This window comes from Scyliorhinus torazame, chromosome 8 (genome assembly GCF_047496885.1).
Source record: "Scyliorhinus torazame isolate Kashiwa2021f chromosome 8, sScyTor2.1, whole genome shotgun sequence".
NCBI lineage: Eukaryota > Metazoa > Chordata > Chondrichthyes > Carcharhiniformes > Scyliorhinidae > Scyliorhinus > Scyliorhinus torazame.
Window position 1 is genome coordinate 54,693,022 of NC_092714.1, and position 20,477 is coordinate 54,713,498.

The following is a 20,477-nucleotide window of genomic DNA, read 5'->3' on the forward strand; positions in this document are numbered from 1 at the left end:
AACCTGCACATCATTAGGCATTAAGGGCAATCCAGCAAGGCCAATCCAATCCATGGAACCTGCACATCTTTGTACTGTGGGAGGAAACCAGATCACCCAGAGGAAACCCTACTCTTGTATATTTAAATACTTTGCTATTCTTTCAATTACCTCAGCTTTCTTAGTCCCTGCAGGACTGGGCTAAATCGCTGGCTTTGAAAGCAGACCAAGGCAGGCCAGCAACACGGTTCAATTCCTGTACCAGCCTCCCCGAACAGGCGCTGGAATGTGGCGACTAGGGGCTTCATTTGCAGCCTTCTTGTGACAATAAGCGATTGTCATTTCATTTTTTCATTTCAGATAATCCTAATTGTAATGTATTCGCCAATTCCATCCACTTAGCTTAGGTACACTTTTCAAACTTTTCCAGGTTATATTGTCTACTCCTAAATAAGTCTAAGCCATTGCAGGAGTCGTGTTGCAGGCACCTTGTTTTAAATCACACACCTCCTCACTTGGTTTCCTACTTTCCTCATTCTTGTTATGTTTAAAAGTCCCAAATTCCTCTACACCCAAGGAATTATGATTTTCAAAATCCCAGAGGAGCCCCAAATTTTGTTAAGAACACCACTGATGTTAAATGCGAAAGTATCCGAAAACCCAGAAGGGTACCTTGGAACACCGGTTCTTAGTGTATATTTTCAATTTGGTATACTTGAACAAAGATATGCAAACCAGGGAGCAATAGTCCAGTCATTTTGTGATCAATTAATAAAGAATACCTTAAAACAAAAACAAAACAAAAAGGACTATAATACACTATAGTCGTTCACTTAACTACACTGATGACTATGCACACAAAGTATTACCCTTTTATTCCCAACTCCCCATGTTTCCTGAACTCTTGAGACGCCCCCTTTCTGAAACAACATCCAATATTACATAACTCTTGAGCTAAATCCAGGTTATCCACATGGTGGCTGCTTTAGCACAGGGCTAAATCGTTGGCTTTGAAAGCAGACCCAGGCAGGCCAGCAGCACGGTTCAATTCCCGTACCAGCCTCCCCAAACAGGTGCCGGAATGTGGCGACTAGGGGCTTTTCACAGTGACTTCATTTGCAGCCTACTTGTGACAAGTGATTTTCATTTCATTTCATTCATTTGGGAAAATTATCTTCAGTTTCAGTAAAGGCGTAATCTTCTCGGTTCGAGTTTTGAATTTTAACCGGTTATCCTTTTAGCGATAAATTGTTTTCTGCAGCTGGGTGGGGCTGTGATGGTAGCTGCCTCTACTGTGTCCATTTCTCTAGTTGTGCTATGGATATATAATTTTTTTCTCTTTTGGTGTTACCAACCCTGTGGACCCAGCTTTTAGCATATAAGTAATTAATTGTGGTGTGGAAAATCTATGAGGGAGTAAATAAGAATGGGCAGCATGGTAGCACAGTGGCTAGCACTGCTGCCTCATAACATCAGGGATCCGGTTTAGATTCCGACCTTGGGTGACTGTGGAGTTTGCAAATTCTCCCCGTGTCTGCGTGGGTTTCCTCCCGGTTCCCTCCCACAGTCCAGAGATGAGCAGGTTAAACAGGGTTACGGGGATGGAGTGGGCCTAGGTAGAGTGCTTTTTCAAAGAGTCAGTGCAGACGCGAAGGACCGAATAGCCTCCTTCTGCACTGTAAGAATTCTTTTTTTTTAAATTATTTTTATTCAGATTTTTATCAAAACATAATTTTGCATAACCATTAACAACATTTAACAAAACAAGGTAAACGTTAATACTATATAAAGAAAAAAGAACAAAAATACACAACATTCCCATTCTCCCCCCCCCCCCACCCCCCCCCCCCCCACCCCGGATTGCTGCTGCTGCTGACATTTTAGTGCTCCTAGAAAGTCGAGGAACGGCTGCCACCTCCGAGAGAACCCCGTCGTGGACCCTCTCAAGGCAAACTTTTATTTTCTCGAGACTGAGAAACCCAGCCATGTCACCAATCCAGGTCTCCACACTTGTGGGCTTCTAGTCCTTCCACATTAAGAGTCGTCTCCGGGCTACCAGGGAGGCAAAGGCCAAGTATATTGTTGGACCCACCCTATGAATCCCTCACCGAATCCAAACCTTCTTAGCATTTCCCACAGGTACTCCCATTCCTCCCGGTCAAAGGCTTTCTCTGCATCCATCACAGCCACTACTTCTGCCTCCCCTCCTTTTGAGGGCATCATAATAATGTTTAGGAGCCTCCGTACATTGGAGTTCAGTTGCCTGCCCTTAACGAAGCCTGTCTGATCCTCCCCTATCACCCCTGGGACACAGTCCTCAATCCTAGTGGCCAAAACCTTGGCCAGCAATTTGGCGTCCACGTTCAAGAGCGATATCGGTCTATGGGACCCATATTGTAGCGGATCTTTCTCCCGTTTGAGAATGAGTGAAATCGAAGCCTGTGACATTGTTGGGGGGAGGGTCCCTCTTTCTTTAACCTCGTTAAATATCCTTGGCAGGAGTGGACTCAACAGTTCCGAAAATTTCTTGTAGAATTCTACAGTATAGCCGTCCGGCCCCAGGGCCTTGCCCGACTGCATACTCCCTAGGCCCTTAACAATCTCCTCCAACTCTATCGGGACCCCCAGTCCCTCCACCAGGTCCTCTTCCACCTTTGGAAACCTCAATTGGTTCATGAATTGCTTCATCCCTTCCCCTCCCGCCAGGGGTTCTGACTCGTACAGTTTACCATAAAACACCCGAAAGATTTTGTTCACCCCCTCTGGGTCCAAGACCGTGTTCCCATCCTTATCCTGAAATTCCTCAATTTCCCTGGCTGCCTCCCTCCTACGAAGTTGGTGTGCCAGCATTTTATTTGCTTTCTCCCCATATTCATAGACTGCCCCTATTACCTTCCTCAGCTGTGCTACCGCTTTCCCTGTGGTCAGCAGATCAAACTCCGCCAGCAGTCTCTGGCGCTCCTTCAATAGCCCGGTCTCTGGGTAACTCCTGTCTACTCTGCGTATCTCCTCAACTAGCCTCTCTCTCTCTGCTCTTTCTTCCTTCTCCCTATGGGATCTGATAGAAATCAACTCCCCTCTAATAACTGCCTTCAGAGCCTCCCAAACCGTAGGCGCCGTTACCTCTCCTGTATCGTTTGTTTCCAAGTAGTTTTGAATGTTCCTCTTTATCCGCCCACAAACTTCGTCATTCGCTAGCAGTACCACATCTAGCCCTCTCTCTTCACCAAGTCGCAAGTCCACCCAGTGCAGAGCATGGTCAGAGACTGCAATGGCCGAATATTCCGTCCCCTCCACCCGTGGGATTAACACCCTACTCACAACAAAGAAATCTATACGAGAATAGACTTTGTGGACGTGGGAGAAAAAAGAGAACTTCTTCGCCCTCGGCCGAGCGAACCTCCATGGGTCTACGCCCCCCACCTGTTCCATGAAATCCCTCAGTTCCTTAGCCGTTGCTGGTCGCTTTCCTGACCTGGACTTTGACCGGTCCAATACAGGGTCAATGACTGCGTTGAAGTCACCCCCCATGATCAAATTATGTGAGTCTAAGACCGGGATTTTACCCAGCATGCGTCTCATGAATTCCACGTCATCCCAGTTCGGGGCGTAGACGTTCACTAACACCACCCTGGTCCCCTGCAGCTTTCTGTCTCGAATGCCACACGTTTACTGACAAGAATTGCTACCCCTCTGGTCTTTGAATCCAGCCCCAAATGGAACACCTGGCCCACCCACCCCTTTCTCAATCTTGTTTGATTTGCGAGTTTTAGATGCATCTCCTGTAGCTTGGCGAGAACACGCGAGCCCTCTTGACCAGCCCATTCAGTCCCCTCACATTCCATGTGATCAGCCTGGATCAGCCTAACCCCCCAGTGCCGACTAGCCATCCCCATTTTTCGGCCAGCCACGAGCCCATGTCTCCCGCTTACTCGAGCCCTCCCATTGGTTAAACCCCCCCCCGCCCCGACTCTCCATCTGTTCCCCCAAGTTGGCTCCTTTTCTGTCAGCAAGGCAGCATCCCACCCCCGAGCAGAGCAGCCCCACGATCCCAATCCCCCAAGTCAAGCACCAGCTTAACACTAACTCTCCCCCCATTACGTTTCCGTGAGTCAGCTGACCCTGGACGCTCCCGCCTCTGTCTCCGATCATCCTGTTGCCTCGTTATTCCCCCCCCCCCCCCCAGTGAAACAAAAAAACCAAACCCCGGACGCTAACCCAGCCCCACAAAAGAAACGGCTCCAGATGCCTGAAGAGCAGCCCTAAGTATAGAGCCCCTCTCTCCCCTCTGTGGCCGAATTCCACAAAAGCCGAGAACATGGCCAGAGAAACAGGGAACAAAAGGGAAACAATATAACACAGCTCCCTGCGGCGATCAAACAATTAACATTACTCCCAATCTTATGTTAGAGCAGCATCATGTTACCCATCCCCACCAGAGCGTTTCGTCCCAGTGTGGCTGTCCTTTAGCTCGAGTCCAACTTTTCCTGTTTGATAAATGTCCACGCCTCGTCCGGTGTATCCAAGTAGTAATGCCGGTCTTGATACATGACCCAAAGCCTCACCGGATGAAGCAGCCCGAACTTCACGCCTTTGTTGTGGAGGGCCGTCTTAGCACGGTTGAATCCAGCGCGCCTCTTGGCCAGTTCTGTTCCCAGGTCCTGGTAAATGCGAATTACACTGTTCTCCCACCTGCTGCTCTGCTCCTTTTTAGCCCATCGCAAGACACGTTCCTTGTCTGAGAAGCGGTGAAATCGTACCGCCATAGCCCTCGGCGGTTCGTTAGTCTTGGGCTTCCTTGCAAGGACTCTGTGCGCCCCGTCCAGTTCCAGAGGCCAAGGGAATGCCCCGGTCCCCATCAAGGTCCCCAGCAACGTGGTCACAAATGCACTCACATCCGACCCCTCCGACCCTCAGGGAGGCTCAGAAATGGCAGGTTTTGTCTCCTGGACCTGTTTTCAAGGTCTTCCAATCTCTCCTGCCATCTCTTACGCAAGTCATCATGTGCCTCCAACCTGACGGCCAGACCAAGTATCTTGTCATCGTTATCCAAGACCTTTTCCTCGATCTCCTTGATCGACTTCTCCTGCATTGTCTGAGTCTCAACCATCTTCTCCATTGAGGCCTTCATCGGGGGCAACATCCCCGTTTTCAGGTCAGCAAAACAACTTCTAAGGAACTCCTGTTGTTCCCGCGACCACTGGGCCACGCTGGCTGATCCGAGCCAGCCGCCATTTTGTGTTCCTGCGCCCGTTCCACCCTCTTCTCGGTATTCGCTTGTTTCGCGGTCTTACTCCTGGTTCCCCTCCATAAACTGATGCGGGGCGCCTTCCAGCGTTGTTTGCCTGCCGAGGAGGAGCCGCTAAAACTCATTAAAAGTCGGTTCGCGGCGGGAGCTGCCGATATGGCCGTCACCTGAAGTCCACTGTAAGAATTCTAAGAAACCATTTTCACCGTTAAGAGGCTCAGTAAACATGGGACATGAATTTAACATAATTAGCAAAAAGGGAATATTGGGAGAAATATTTTGACACAAGGCCATATTTTCCCAGCTCCAGTGACATAGGCAGGAATGGAGGCAGAACAGTGGATAAAATGACTACCAGGGACGTGGCTGGAACTCCTGCCTCCATTGCAGGCCTCTGCCATTTTCTTGAGGGCAACGGAGGGAGCAGGGTTTAGAACAGTCCCAATGCTGTTATTGAGACTCTTAGCATTGATGTGGGCTCATTAAGGGGCTGTTTAGCACAGGGCTAATTCGCTGGCTTTGAAAGCAGACCAAGGCAGGCCATCAGCACGGTTCGATTCCCGTAACAGCCTCCCCGAACAGGCGCTGGAATGTGGCGATTAGGGGCTTTTCACAGTAACTTCATTTGAAGCCGACTTGTGACGATAAGCGATTTTCATTCATTTCATTTCATTTCATTTTCATTTCATTTCATTCCTAATAAATGTTCTAATTTTTAGCGAGGCTGCAGAATTTGGCAAGTGCTGGGAATCAGACCATGTCATTAGAGCCGAGGAGAGGGTCAGGTGTAAGTTTCAGTGAGAAGATGCAGTTTTAACTGGAATTGAAGAGGCTGACAGGTCGGGCCCCATTCCATTAAAAAATCATCAAATTTAAAGTAGGCGTCACCAGCCTTCCCTGTCCTGAGTTCCAGGCCTCCCGCTGTTCTCTGAACTGCGGGAAATTTCAACTTTGCCAACTTTTGGCCTAAGACATTAAAATGTAAATGAAAGCCATGTTAATGACGGCCGATTCAAGTCACAGCGTAGTCCGCCTTTTGACTGGCCTGCCTCCATTTCGGCATATTGGAAGGTGGGTCGTCACTTAAGAAAGATCCCCAACTCAGTGAAAATAACAGCGGCTTCCTGTTTCTCGTCTGGTTTGGGTCTTGGAATTAAATCCACCTCCAATGAGAAAATCTAGCCCAGAGATCTCTAACAACTTACAACCTGAAGGGGCAATGGAAGCAGATGTGATATTAACTTTCAAAAGGGAATTGGATATGTTCGTGCAAAGGAAACATTTGCAGGGCTGTGGTGAAAGTACTGAAGAGTTGGACTAATTGGCGAGCTCTTTCAGAGTGTTGGTGGAATGAGTCGAATGATTTTCTAGGCTGCATGATTAAAAATGGAGACAGATTGCATGCATGACAGTCTTGGTGAAGCCGGTCTAAAATTTAACAAGCAGATTCTAATTTCGCAAATGCAGTGTTGGTAGTGTCTATGTATCGGTTGTTTGTTCCGCCATCTAGTGGTATGGTTTGGGTACAAAGTAAATGTACTGTTTACGCTATCTTGCTGCAAATTCAAACTTATCTTATTTGAACGCAGAAAATTGGTCAGTAGATTCCAAGGAAAATGTGGGGCGTTAAATGCTGGTAGGGTGACGGTAACTTGTTGGTCGGCCTGTGTATATGCATTATTGATTCTTGTTTGTTTTTTCTGCAGAGGGCAGCGTGCAGTATCTCTGAACCGTGATGGACAGCCCAAGGAAATGGCACAAACCTCAGTACTTATCTCCTGTGCAGACCAATAATGCATTATTACTTTGTATCTCTACAAAGTCAAGAAACACAGGAGATGGGTCAGTTTGACCTGATATTGACTGCATTGTGGGAGTCTGGCCCTTCCACGGCTGCGTTCCTCACAGAACAGCTGGGAAACACTGGCTCAGCAAAGCCACACGAAGAGGCTCAGAATCTGAGCATCAAACACTTAACGGATGAGGCTAAACCAGTTTCTTCAGCTTTCGGTTCCCTGACAGCCTGGTCATTTAAAAACAAATAGCTGTTACACAGAACAACTGCCCGTGAAACCTACTGGCAATTCTTGCCGCTGCACGCTACACGATCAGAGTGTGAGCTATTCGAGTTTGCTGCAACTTCTAGCTTTCCTCAAGTAACACTGATGCACTGTGCTAGTGACTAGATATTGTCAACCTCTCGTTTTTTTTCCTTTTGTTCTGAAGCACATTATGATTTGAGTTTCACGGAAACTGTTTAATCATGAACTTCTACCTGATTACTGAGGTGATGTGGCAGGAAAAATATTATTGAAGTTCGAAGTTCTTTATATTTGCCCATTACGTTAGACATTTTATTTCAACAGCGCCATTATTTAGTTGAAATCTCTGTTAATCTGTAGTTGAGTTTATTAGCACAATCTGTCTCTGTACAGATGGTACCTTTTGTTACACACATGCAATCCTTTTGCTAGTTTTTGTTTTGTTTTCCATGGTGACTCAATACCTATTGTCTTTGCTTTCTCTTGCTAAACCTCACTGGCCCTGCATTGGGCCAGTTTACTGGACGTGACTGTTTTCCAATATACTGTTAAAATGTGTAAAGTAATTTGCTTATTTTTTAAGCAAGTAGGCACTAATAGTGGCAGAAATCCTGCAAAGCTTTTTAGGTCCCAACTGTTGCACTGCTGTGTTTTTTACAGTGAATGATTATTATGATGGTTGTAGGGTTACTAATTCAGCAAATTACTGAGGAGATATTCAGGTTTTATTTCAGGTTGCAGAAGTATATCAGCACAAAGGAAAAAAAAGTCTTCTGTCAGACCAACTAGAGTTACTGATGTTTAGGACTGGTTAGCTTGAATGCAAAATATTTTTCTTCCCATATTGGTTGAAGATCATGTTACCAGAATGGAAAACAACTTGGACTGAAATTGAGGTAGCACAAATTTTGAGGGTTAGTCAAGTCATCAGCAGGTACCCGAACTCAGTTCTCACGCTGTTCCATGTAGTCACAATAATACGACACCAGTTGTTGCCTGGGCATTGTTAACACAACATCCTTGACAGCAACAAATGCCAGATAGTAATTGTACGAGAATAAGTCTATTTTTCACGAAACTTGCAGGGTTATTTGGTGTACTGTATGTATTATATCCAATTTTTATAAGCAGCACATAAGGAATAGTACATGCTGTTCACATCAGAGATGTTTTGTTGTTTTTGAAGGTTGTGACTGGAATTTGCAATAAAAAGCTAGTAATAAATACCAAGGCACAGTTATAATGGAACATGTATTAGGTGATCCTGTCTGAACTCAACAACCTAGTTGATGCACAAATGTGTCTTGCTGTTTGGATTAAATACATGTTAGACCTGAGCAAGATCCAAGAATAAGATATTAACAGGCTTACGGTCAAACTCTTACAAGAATTTTTTTTAAATTGTCATACTCAGAATCTGTTTCATTTGCAATGTTAAACTCTTGGCAATCATATTCAACTCCTAAGAAATGTTGGCTTTGTAAGTAAAATTTATGGCCCAGAAAATGGAATCCAGAAGGGTGGAACTGTAGGAAAGAAGGTTGTCTGCATTTGATAGTCTTTTTGAGTTTTCAATTTATTTGCAGTTTTCAATATACACATATACTTTTCTTCAATATCACCTCAGTGATGACATTTATAAATTTATTCAAAATGCCTCACTTTGAATTTCAGCCTTGACAGTTCTATTAATTAGGTTTTTCACCCTCAGTGTTGAGTTGGCCTCAACTGAGCTGTTAAATATAGACAGAACATATGTAATGCCTGCCCTAAAGAAGAAGAAAATATCAATATTATGGTGACAATATTAACCATAGTCAGCATTTTCTGAAACAAACATGAGTTTCCAATATGGCTTTGGGTTCATGAATCAAGTGATGTGATCAAGATGCAGTTTAGATTTGTGATCTTGTGTTGCATAAGCTGATCTCACTGGTGTTTCTACATTATTCCATTTATTCCCAGCACCTCAGAGATTATCTGTACCTGTGCCTAATGGGTGTCCAGTAACCATACCGATACCCTACCCATCACTGAAAATGAATACATGTGGACTCTGGAACTGAGCCTCAACTCTGGCTTCAAAATTAAATAGCCATTAGTATTCAATGACCAGGTGGGTGTTGTGGGGTGGGAGTAAATGGGGAGTGGGATTTTAATAGGCCTGTGATCATATGTAGAATGATGCATCAGCATATAAAGTGTTACCATCAGATGAGAAAGAGCAAAGGGATGAATTTGGAGGAAAGTATAGTTCCCAAAGTGTGCAGAACACAAACCTGGATAGATCTATAAATGCACTATTACACATTCGTCAAAGTTTATTTCAGTACCTTAAAACAAATTCGATTCATGGGGTTAGCACAACTTTATTTGTGGAGGCATTACTCCTAATACAAGTTTCACTACAAATTTGTGCCACTTTACAATTCATGCTTCAACTTCAAACCAGAGAGGAGGAGCAAGTAAAACTATCAGTTAGATCCAAACAGTGCCCAGTTCATATGGAATTGACGCATTTCACTCTGATTTCTCAGACATTAAGAGAATTAATTTGCCAATTTCATCGACAAAATTGAACATTGTTCTGCCTGACAATGTTCAAACCCTGGCATAGCTCGTGAATCGGTCCTTGCACATCATTATTACTGGATAAGGTGGGTGAACTTACACTTCCGCTCTGTTCTGTTTCTTGCTTAGTCCACCCATTTCTAACTTTGACATGAAAAATCACTGAATTTACGATTCAGGTTTCCATACCAAAATAGGCATTTGGACCTCAGGAAAGCTGTGGCTGCATTGTTGATGCGCTTTATTTTGAAGCTTTGGTCTTCACTGTTGACTACCAGGAAATGGATGCACTTCTCTCAACAAACCAATATGAACGTGGAAACCAAAAATCCTTTCCCTGATCTGTATCTAAAGTTCGCCATTCATTTGTCCAGCAACTGATGCTGTACAGCACAAGTTATCATTCGGCACAAAATTACTATTTTCATTTGCAAACAGATTCTTAAACTTTTTGTTTAAATGTCATTAAAGTCAGTTAAAGGGGAATCGGGGTCTAAAGTAAACTGTACAGTTAAGCAAAAATGGGCTTAGTTCCTTAAATAAAAGTGGCATATTGTAACTTTTGTAGCCATGGCCTTTGTAGAATTAATTGGAGTAAGACTGCATTGTGCTCAACGTTTTGAAGATTAGTCGGACAGTTTCTCAATTGGGTTGGTGCTTGCACATCTCTTTCACTGGCTTAACAAGTAAAGACTAAAAATAGCCCATCCTGGTAACATGATCCTCTTGTGACTGCTTTATACAATAATTCATTTACTCTTTGTCATTCTAACTGTAAAGAACATTTTGTTAACATTTTCCGCAATTGCCATCCTCTGCTTGTCATTAGAAATATGTATTTTCCTCGTTGTAGAAACCAGCTTTTGCCCAAAGTCTAGCTAATATTTAAAAATGGAAAAAAGTACACAAGTTACTGTATTTAAATGTTTCACAATGCTTTTTCACAAAAGTTGAGTATAATGAGAAAAATGTCGACAATTTATGCCTGACCAAGTAGAATACAATTCATTGTATTTTTGCATTTATTTTGTTTCCTTTACCATTAAGTGACATTTCCATGAGATTAATTGGTGGGATATGGAGTTTAACTATGATCTCCTTTCTTTGAATTATAAAAAGAGTGTGTGACTACATTGAAGTATAGCTTATTGCACTTGATATCACTTTTTAGCATGTGAAAAGGCCCCAAGATTTTGTCATCTACATAGATGTGATGTGTGAGTTCTTAAAAAGTGTTAATATTGGTAGCACTGCAGTCTCACGGCGCCGAGGTCCCAGGTTCGATCCCGGCTCTGGGTCTCTGTCCGTGTGGAGTTTGCACATTCTCCCCGTGTTTGCATGGGTTTCGCCCCCACAACTCAAAAGATGTGCAAGGTAGGTGGATTGAACACGCTAAATTGCCCCTGAATTGGAAAAAATGAATTGGGTACTCTAAATTTATTTTTTAAATGTGTTAATATAACATGCATCAGTTATACTGGTACTTAATATGGGAGTGTGCCCATTTGCTGACACTGAAACTCATTAACATTCATGGACGGGAAAAGTGGACAACACGGAGAATTGATCATTCATATGCATCTTCTACCATTTCTGTTTTCACTGCTATAAATTATTGCGTCAGAAGCGTTGAGAATAACGAGTGGCCACAGAGTGAGTTTGCAACTTCTACGCAGAATTGGATGAGAAGAGTTGCATTGTTGGGCTTCAGGAATGGCTCACAGTTTATGTTCCTTCTTCAAAACATTAGCAAGCTGTTGAGTTTTGCCCTTGCACATATTTAAATGGTTGCACCAAGTGAGACTTGGAAACAAATAAGACTGCTAGAAATTTCCTCGAGGCTTCTCCTACTCCCAACGCCACAACTTTGGCCGAAGTTTGGCAGATCTCTTGAATAAGCATGTAAACAAGGTTCAGCTGAAGAACGAGGAGAATCCCCGTAGAAATTCACGCAGTGGAAATTTAAACAACAGAATATTAACCCTTTCAACTCTCAATGTTCAATACTGTTTTTAAAAAATATCATTTTTTTTCTTAAGGCCTTTGTTTTTTTTGAAGTATTCATGTTTGATACGAAAATTGAGAATTCATGAAGCATTTGGAGATTAGGATTGTTTAACTATATATAACCAGACGTTTTATTTTGATGAGTAATACATGCCAAGTCATTAAAGGTTACGTTAACAGGTCGATGAAAGGGTGATTGTTGCAGGGGAAACATTCCTCATAATATCCCTGTTTAGTTTGTGACTGCAGAAATGGTGTATGTGCAACTTCTAGATTGTGTCCCCGACGAGTTGCTGCGATTAACTTGACATAATGGCCCATGAACCTGTATTTGACACCCATCATTACAAGTTACATGATTAGTTATAGCAACTGTGTTGAATTTTCACAGAATAAGCTAATAAATTGCAGTAACCCAAGCATTAAAACATAATTACCTGCCATCTAAGAAAATAAATGTCTAACCGTTCATTTACAACTGAAGTATTAGTTATAGAATTTGTTTTCTTCAACCTATCTGCACGACAACATTGTTTTTCAAGGGGCTCAGGACATCTGTTTTCACAGTCCAATTTTTTTAATGCATTGATTAGTGGTAAAATAAATTGTCAGCAAGATATAGTTATCAAAATGACCCATTCTTACAAGAATATACTCGGTGATTATTTAAGATCGACTAAATCAAACTATAACTGTTGGCGGGATAGTGGGTGTGATAAAGTGCAGGTTTTAACTGTCCCAACTATTGCTGTCGACAATAGTGTTGCAAAAAGTTTAAAAAAAAATTTTTAACAACATTCCCTGTGGTAGACTGAGAATTCTGTCACTTTGGTTACCTAACTTTCTTTGGATTAATTTGGAAACCCTCCTGAACCAACATCCAGTTACAGCTGGTTAGCCATGGCTTGCTGCATGGAAGAGTTTGGCAAGCAAAGATCCCATGCTACTGTGTGACAATTTGCTGATTAGGACAGGTATCACAGAAGTGGCCACTAATATGCACTGATCACAACTTCAAGTTTGGCTACACCTGAAAAACCCATTTACACCTAGGAATTGCCATTTTTCTGAATGGGATTACTCCAGGCAGTTGTAGCTTGATTTATACAGAAAGGATTTATCTACTCCTTGATGCAAGTGTTTTATTCACAAAGCATCGTCCAATTAACATGTACTAGTGAATTTTAATGAGGACTTTTATTATTAGGAAATGCAAATAACTGATCATTTACTGTGGCCCCTGAATAACTTAATTAGTATTGCTTAGTCCAGCGTGAGCAGAATGGGTGTGTGACAGTTCTAAGAATGACATAGTCTATATATTTGAAGTTCTTGTATGGGTGCAGAGGAAGGGGGGAAAATGACCGTACAGCCATCTTAAAAGTGTGACTCCGCGTCTAATGTATGGAGACTGGAAATTTGACTAATTCTGACTGTAAACCGTTATCCCAATTAATTTTGTTTTAAGACCAAGTTGACATGTTTATTAGTTAATGAAAGATAATCTTGGGAACCCTTGTCATATAAATAAGTAATTGCTGAGCCGAGAGTTAGTTTATGATTAAACAATACTCAAGTAGTGACTTAAATGGCAATAAATTATTGCTGCCATGTAATTAATGTTTCGTTCAGGCAACTGAACCTGGAATGTTATCTACACTTTTATAGTGGCTATGAGAATATGCTTTGCGGATGTAATTTCCTAACTCCGACCTAACATGCACATTTTTTATTGTAGATGTTTATTTTGAATGAAGTTAGAATTTTAACAGAATGGATAATATAACTTGGAGAAAATGATTTCTTTATGTACTAGAGTAAGGCACATTTAACAAACTCAAAATGTGCAGTTTATTCTAGCAGACTTTTATTTGGCCTTAAAAATGTTTAGTAAGGTATTGAAGTATTTTTTTGAATTGGTGTTGGAGACAAAGGTGGCTTTGCAAAAGTTAAACTTTTTTTAATTGTGGTGATGTCTTATTTATAATTGCTACAGTAACACCTTGTGGCCAAAGACAACATTCATAATTGCATTTCTTACATAGTATTTGATACCGAATTGAGAGAAAGTTTAATTTTTGGAAAATGCAGATTTGGAAGAAAACAATAACTCGACTGACCTAGTTAAGTGTACAAGATAAAATGATTGTGTCATACCCTTTTTGTCAGAGGTTCAAGTTCTGATGAAAGCAGTAAGATGAGCAGGACACCCAAATAATGGTGGAGAGGATATACAGTAATAAAACATAGCCCACTATTAGAAACAATAGAATGTGGCCTACAAAGGGTTGGCAGAGAACTGAATGAAACACCTGTATTTTTGACCAAATGTACAATACAGTTTAATATTTTATAAATCCAAATTTGTTTCAGGCCAATTAACAAAATGATTCCAGTAGTATATTTTTAAATGGTGGTTTGACAGATAGACTGAAATATTTAATTTTTTGAAAGAGGAGTGGAATAGTTTAATAATGTACAATTGATTTAAATTTTAATACCAAAAATGCAGGGATGTTTCCTGATTCACAAGAAGTATTAAATGAATTATATTTCATTAGAATAAAAGGCAGACATATGAATAATTAGTTTACAGCAGACAGTCAAAGCCATGTTGACTAGCCCAGAAAAATCGACATTAATCTTTGTAAGCATCTGTATCCTCTGGGTTTTGGTTGTGATGCTGAGACTGTTTAAAGGAAGACCCTTACCTGTTCCACGCCAACAAAGGTTTATGCATTGTTGTGGTAATTCACTTATTTTGAATAACACATCAAAGTGGGAATTTATTGCTTAAAATTAAGTAATCCGATAATCTGAATGGAGCAACTTTGAATTAAAAATAGACTGTACACATAAACGTGTTCAGTTTGTAAAAATAAAAAGCAGAACAAAGTTGCAGTTTAAATTTTAGATATGTTTAGCACTTGTTGAATGCCAGTTTACATGTCCATTGTGGATGTGTGTCCATCAACAGTTAACTAAATTAATTATGGACCCCAAGAAAACTTTAATTTGAGTAATTGTTTATTCTGTCTTTTTTTAAAGAAAAAGCTCGTTTTGAGGTTCCCTCGTGATATTTTTTAAATTAATATCCATTCTATTGTTTTTTGTACTGTTTTACAATTGCAATGTTTGCTTCCAATTCAAGTCTAGATTGGTGGCCTTGTTTCAACAGTGCTACTATCATGCCATGTTTTGGATCTGAACTGGCGTGTCAACTGCCCCAACCTTTACAAATGCATGGAAAGGTATGGAATGCTTCCTTTGAACATGCGCAGCAAGTGAACCTTCATTGATGTAGCTGGAAAGATTCCACTGGCTCACTTCCATTTTATTATTTGGATGTATGGTTCAGGGAACTGGGCAACTGTCCACTAATGAGACAGTGGTTTTGAAGCCAACACCGGCATCAACAACAGGGCTTAACTGTGCAAATGTTCCTCTTTTAGTGAGACGGATCACAATCAGCAGTACTTCAATTCAGTTTTTGGAGGCCTTTGATGATCCATGTGCTTCAAATTATTTATATCAATAAAATGTAAATAGAGTTTCAGTTGTGTTGATGTAACCATTGATACCAGTAGTGTCGCTGTGGCAGTGTTTTGGTGGTAAATAATCCAGTTTGAAAACTCAGGAAGGTGCTGAAACCTCTAATTACATTAATCAAACTCGTATCAGACTCTTTGTAACATCACGGTTCAGAAAATTATCCAGATTAGTGACGCAATTGCGTTGCAGATAAGACTGTTTATACCGACCCAAAAGTCACATGCTGAGGCTGACCAGAGCTTTTTAAAAAAATTCTCAGCCCTGGTTCCAATGTACAAACTTGTTTGGCAGGTTTCTTGAGTTATGTTGTCCCAGTCAATGGACTTCCGAAGAGCTGGCTGTTCAATGACAACCCTGATATCAAGTGTGAAGTTTTGAGATCTGTTGCAGTAAGAATTAAGATATAAAGGCCCTGTGTCATCTCATGATTTGTTATGAGTAGACCCACAATGTCCGAAAAAGGGCTAAGCATGGTTCCCGTCGCAGTGGTATTTAAAAATTACTTGCAGGATCAGTACACTATTAGGCACACACCGAGCAGATGTGACGACGTAGATGCTCAGCGACATCATCACTATTCAGAAATATTTGCCTTTTTCTTCTTGTTGCAGGCAACAAAGTAGATGACATAGAGCCTCTATTTGTAAAATGTTCAATAGTATACTACAGTTCAGAACATTAATTGAAAGGACACATAGTATGATTGAATGGCATCTTCAGTTTGATCTTGCAGAGTGAATGTGGATGTAAGCTATTTGGTTAAACACACTTATGGTAACTAGGAGACTGCTGTAGGTTCTCATGTTGATGTTCCTAGAAGAGTAATTTCAGTGAAGTATAATTTTGAAAACGTGACGCAAAATTCTTGGTGATGTTAGGATATCCCCATTACACGAGAATCAGTTCTTGTTACAGAAGGTGCCTGTGTATATAGCTCCTTTGTATTGCTTTGAGCAGAGTCCCTTATATATTTCTTACTAATATGCTCTGTAGAAATTGAATTCAGAAATTTTACTACTGATAATTAAGAGTTTAAAGCCACTAATTATATAAAAGTTGCATAATTTGACAGATGATCATTTTATATTGCGTACTGTTTATTGCCTGTCTGTTTAGTTTTGTGATTGAAACACATTTCCTTTTTCCTCTGTTCTAATGCTGTATGCTGCTGCAGTGTTATTCTCTATCATTATTTCCTAGCAGGCAATAAAGCATATTGTACAGTATTATATAAATGAGTGAGGTGATTATTTATAAGAAAATGAAATCTTGATTTGCAACCAGTCAACCCAAAATTGAAAGACATCGAAAGAACGTAACTTAATTCACCTTCACAAGTTGATTCCGGATAAATAATTAATACTACTTAAGCATACACATTAAGTTTAAGTATAACCACGTCAATTTGCACACCATGTCATCGTTGAGCCCCTTGGCTCAGTTCACCAAGCTATATGGAATGCAATTAGGGTAGGAATCTTCTGGAATTGAGGATTAAGCTCTTGAGCATTGCTGTTAGCAACCAAGACAAAAAATACTTTGTATTAGCGGTTCTTGTATACAAGCCTCTAACACTCCCGAGCAGCATTTGTGCCCCATCGTGGGGTACAAAAGTAACTCACTCACTTCAAAAGAAAAACAAAGGTACCTCACATACTTCTTGACTTCCTAGACTGCTGAGAAATATCCAAGCTGCTGGGATATTGAATACTGCATTGAATCTGTTAATTTCTTGGGTTTACATTGCTGTAAATGTGGGGGGATAGAATAAGAGATTATTGCAATACAACTTGTACACTTTAGGTGTTAACACAGCATCAGTATAGTGAAATGGAATATAAATCGTTTGGAGACTTGGGTGGCGAGATGGCAGATGGAGTTTAATTCGGACAAATGTGAGGTGATGCATTTTGAAAGGTCTAATGCAGGTCGGGAATATACAGTGAATGGTTTGCTCGATCTTTAAAGACACTTGTATTCCTTTAATGAGTGTGTCCTCAAATACACTCTTGTATTTTTCTAAGATGGTCTGTAAATCCATCTTTGAATTAATTAAGCTGTTCACAGCTCTCGAGTTCAATTTTATTTTTTCCAGCCGGAGCTGCGAAAGAGAGCTGGAAAGCGTCCTCGGACAACATGGAGTGGCAGCTCCGCAGTTTGCCCATTTAACTCTACTTTCACGGGTAGCCCCCTGATCCGGCTGATATGGCCGAATGTAAGGGGACTGAATGGGCCGGTTAAGCGGGCCCGCGTGTTCGCGCATCTGAAGGGGCTCAAGGCGGATGTGGTTATGCTCCAGGAGACACACCTGAAGGTGGCAGACCAGGTAAGACTGAGGAAAGGATGGGTAGGTCAGGTGTTTCACTCGGGGCTAGATGCCAAAAATCGAGGGGTGGTGATCTTGGTGGGAAAGGTGTCATTCGAGGCGTCGAGCATTGTGGCAGATAATGGCGGTAGGTACATAATGGTAAGTGGTAAGTTGCAGGGAGAGAGGGTGGTACTGGTCAATGTGTATGCTCCGAACTGGGACGATGCGGGTTTTATGCGGCGTTTGTTGGGTCGGATCCCAGACTTGGAAGTGGGGGGCCTGATAATGGGGGGAGACTTTAACACTGTGTTGGATCCTGCACTGGATCGCTCCAGGTCTAGGATGGGTAGGAAGCCGGTGGCGGCTAGAGTGTTGAGGGGATTTATGGACCAAATGGGAGGGGTGGACCCTTGGAGATTTGCAAGGCCGGGGGCTAGGGAATTTTCATTCTTCTCACATGTCCATAAGGCTTATTCTCGAATCGACTTTTTCATTTTGAGTAGGGCGCTGATAGCGAGAGTAGAGGATACCGAGTATTCGGCAATAGCCATTTTGGACCACGCCCCGCATTGGGTGGACTTGGAGATGGGGGAGGAGAGGAACCAGCGCCTGCTGTGGCGCTTGGAGGTGGGGCTGTTGGCGGACGAGGAGGTGAGCGAGCGGGTCCGAGGAAGTATAGAGAGGTACTTGGAGACCAACGACAACGGGGAGGTCCGAGTGGGGATGGTATGGGAGGCACTGAAGGCGGTGGTGAGGGGAGAGCTGATCTCCATCAGGGCCCACAAGGAGCGGGGGGGAGAGGGAGAGGCTGGTGGGGGAGATGGTGAGGGTAGACAGGAGGTATGCGGAAGAACCTGAGGAAGGATTGTTGAGGAAGAGGCGCAGCCTCCAGGCCGAATTCGACCTGGTGACCACCAGGAAGGCGGAGGTGCAGTGGAGGAAGGCCCAGGGGGCGGTCTACAAGTATGGGGAAAAGGCAAGCCGGATGCTGGCGCATCAGCTTCGGAAGCGGGACGCAGCTAGGGAGATCGGGGGAGTTGAGGACGGGGGAGGGAGCGTGGTGTGGAGTGGGGTTGGCATCAATGGGGTCTTCAAGGACTTCTACGAGGAATTGTACCGATCCGAGCCCCCACGGGAGGAGGGAGGGATGGGCCGTTTCCTGGACAAATTGAGGTTTCCAAAGGTGGAAGAGGGACTGGTGGCGGGACTGGGGGCCCCGATTGGGCTGGAGGAGCTGTTCAAAGGGATAGGAAGCATGCAGGCGGGTTTCCCGGTCGAGTTCTATAAAAAATATATGGACCTGTTGGGCCCGCTGTTAGTTAGGACCTTCAATGAGGCAAGGGAGGGGGGGGGCTTTACCCCCGACGATGTCCCGGGCACTGATCCCCTTGATCCTTAAGTGGGACAAGGATCCCCTGCAATGTGGGTCTTACAGACCGATTTCCTTGCTAAATGTAGATGCCAAGGTGCTGGCGAAGGTCTTAGCCACGAGGATTGAGGATTGTGTGCCGCAGATCATCCATGAAGACCAGGCGGGGTTTGTGAAGGGGAGACAGTTGAACGCGAATGTGCGGAGGCTTTTGAACGTTATCATGATGCCGGCGAGGGAGGGGGAGGCGGAGATAGTGGTGGCGATGGACGCTGAGAAAGCCTTCGATAGGGTAGAGTGGGGTACCTGTGGGAGGTGCTGAAGCCTTTCGGGTTTGGGGAGGTGTTTGTCAGGTGGGTTAGGCTGTTGTATGAGGCCCCGATGGCGAGTGTGGCCACAAATAGGAGGAGGTCCGAGTACTTTCGGTTGCACCGAGGGATGAGACAGGGGTGTCCCCTGTCCCCCCTGCTCTTCGCACTGGCGATTGAACCCCTGGCTATGGCACGGAGAGAGTAGAGGAACTGGAGGGGGTTGGTGCAGGGTGGGGAGGTGCATAGGGTGTTGCTTTATGCGGACGACCTGCTGCTGTATGTGGCGGACCCGGTGGGAGGAATGCCAGAGGTAATGAGGATGCTTAGGGATTTCGGGGTACAGCTCAATATGGGGAAGAGCGAGCTGTTCGTAGTTCAGCTAGGGGACCAGGAGAGGGAGATTGGCGAGCTCCCACTAAAAAGGGCGGAGAGGAGTTTCAGATATTTGGGGGTCCAGGTGGCCAGGAGCTGGGGGGCCCTGCATAGGCTTAACTTTACAAGGCTGGTGGAGCAAATGGAGGAGGAGTTCAAGAGGTGGGACACGTTGCCGCTGTCCCTGGCGGGTAGGGTGCAGTCAATCAAAATGGTGGTGGCGGCCCTCAAAATTTGGGGGCAGTGGAGGCGGCATAGGGGGGAAGTTAGGGCCTCGGCGTGGACCCCATTACGGGGGAACCACCGGTTCGCCCCAGGAAGAACAGGTGGAGGGTTTTCGAGGTGGCACAGGGCAGGCATACGAAGGTTGGGGGACCTGTTTGTGGACGGGAAGTTCGCGAGCTTGGGTGAGCTGGAGGAGAAGTACGGGCTCCCCCGGGGAACACCTTCAGGTACTTACAGGTAAGGGCGTTTGCCAGACGGCAGGTGATGGAATTCCCACAGCTACTGCCACACACAGTACAGGACAGGGTGCTCTCGGGGGGGGGGAGTGGGGAAGATCTCGGAAACTTACCAGGTGATGCAGGAGGAGGAGGAGGCCTCGGTGGTGGCGTTGAAAGGTAAGTGGGAGGAGGAGATCGAAGAGGGGACGTGGGCAGATGCCCTAGGGAGGGTGAACTCTTCCTCTTCATGTGCGAGGCTCAGCCTCATACAGTTT

General features: G+C 43.6%; 1 protein-coding gene across 12 annotated transcripts in view; it reads left to right on the top strand.

The window, feature by feature from the left end:
* The window catches only part of bbx (BBX high mobility group box domain containing), a 282,578-nt gene extending 265,944 nt beyond the window's left edge, over positions 1-16,634 (top strand). For all 12 annotated transcript variants that reach the window (XM_072513622.1, XM_072513620.1, XM_072513624.1 and 9 more), the window contains one exon: positions 6,934-16,634. In XM_072513622.1, the coding sequence (XP_072369723.1) occupies positions 6,934-7,021 (88 nt within the window). In that variant the 3' untranslated portion in view covers positions 7,022-16,634. The remainder of the gene's footprint in view (positions 1-6,933) is intronic.
* The last annotated feature ends 3,843 nt before the right edge of the window (positions 16,635-20,477 follow it).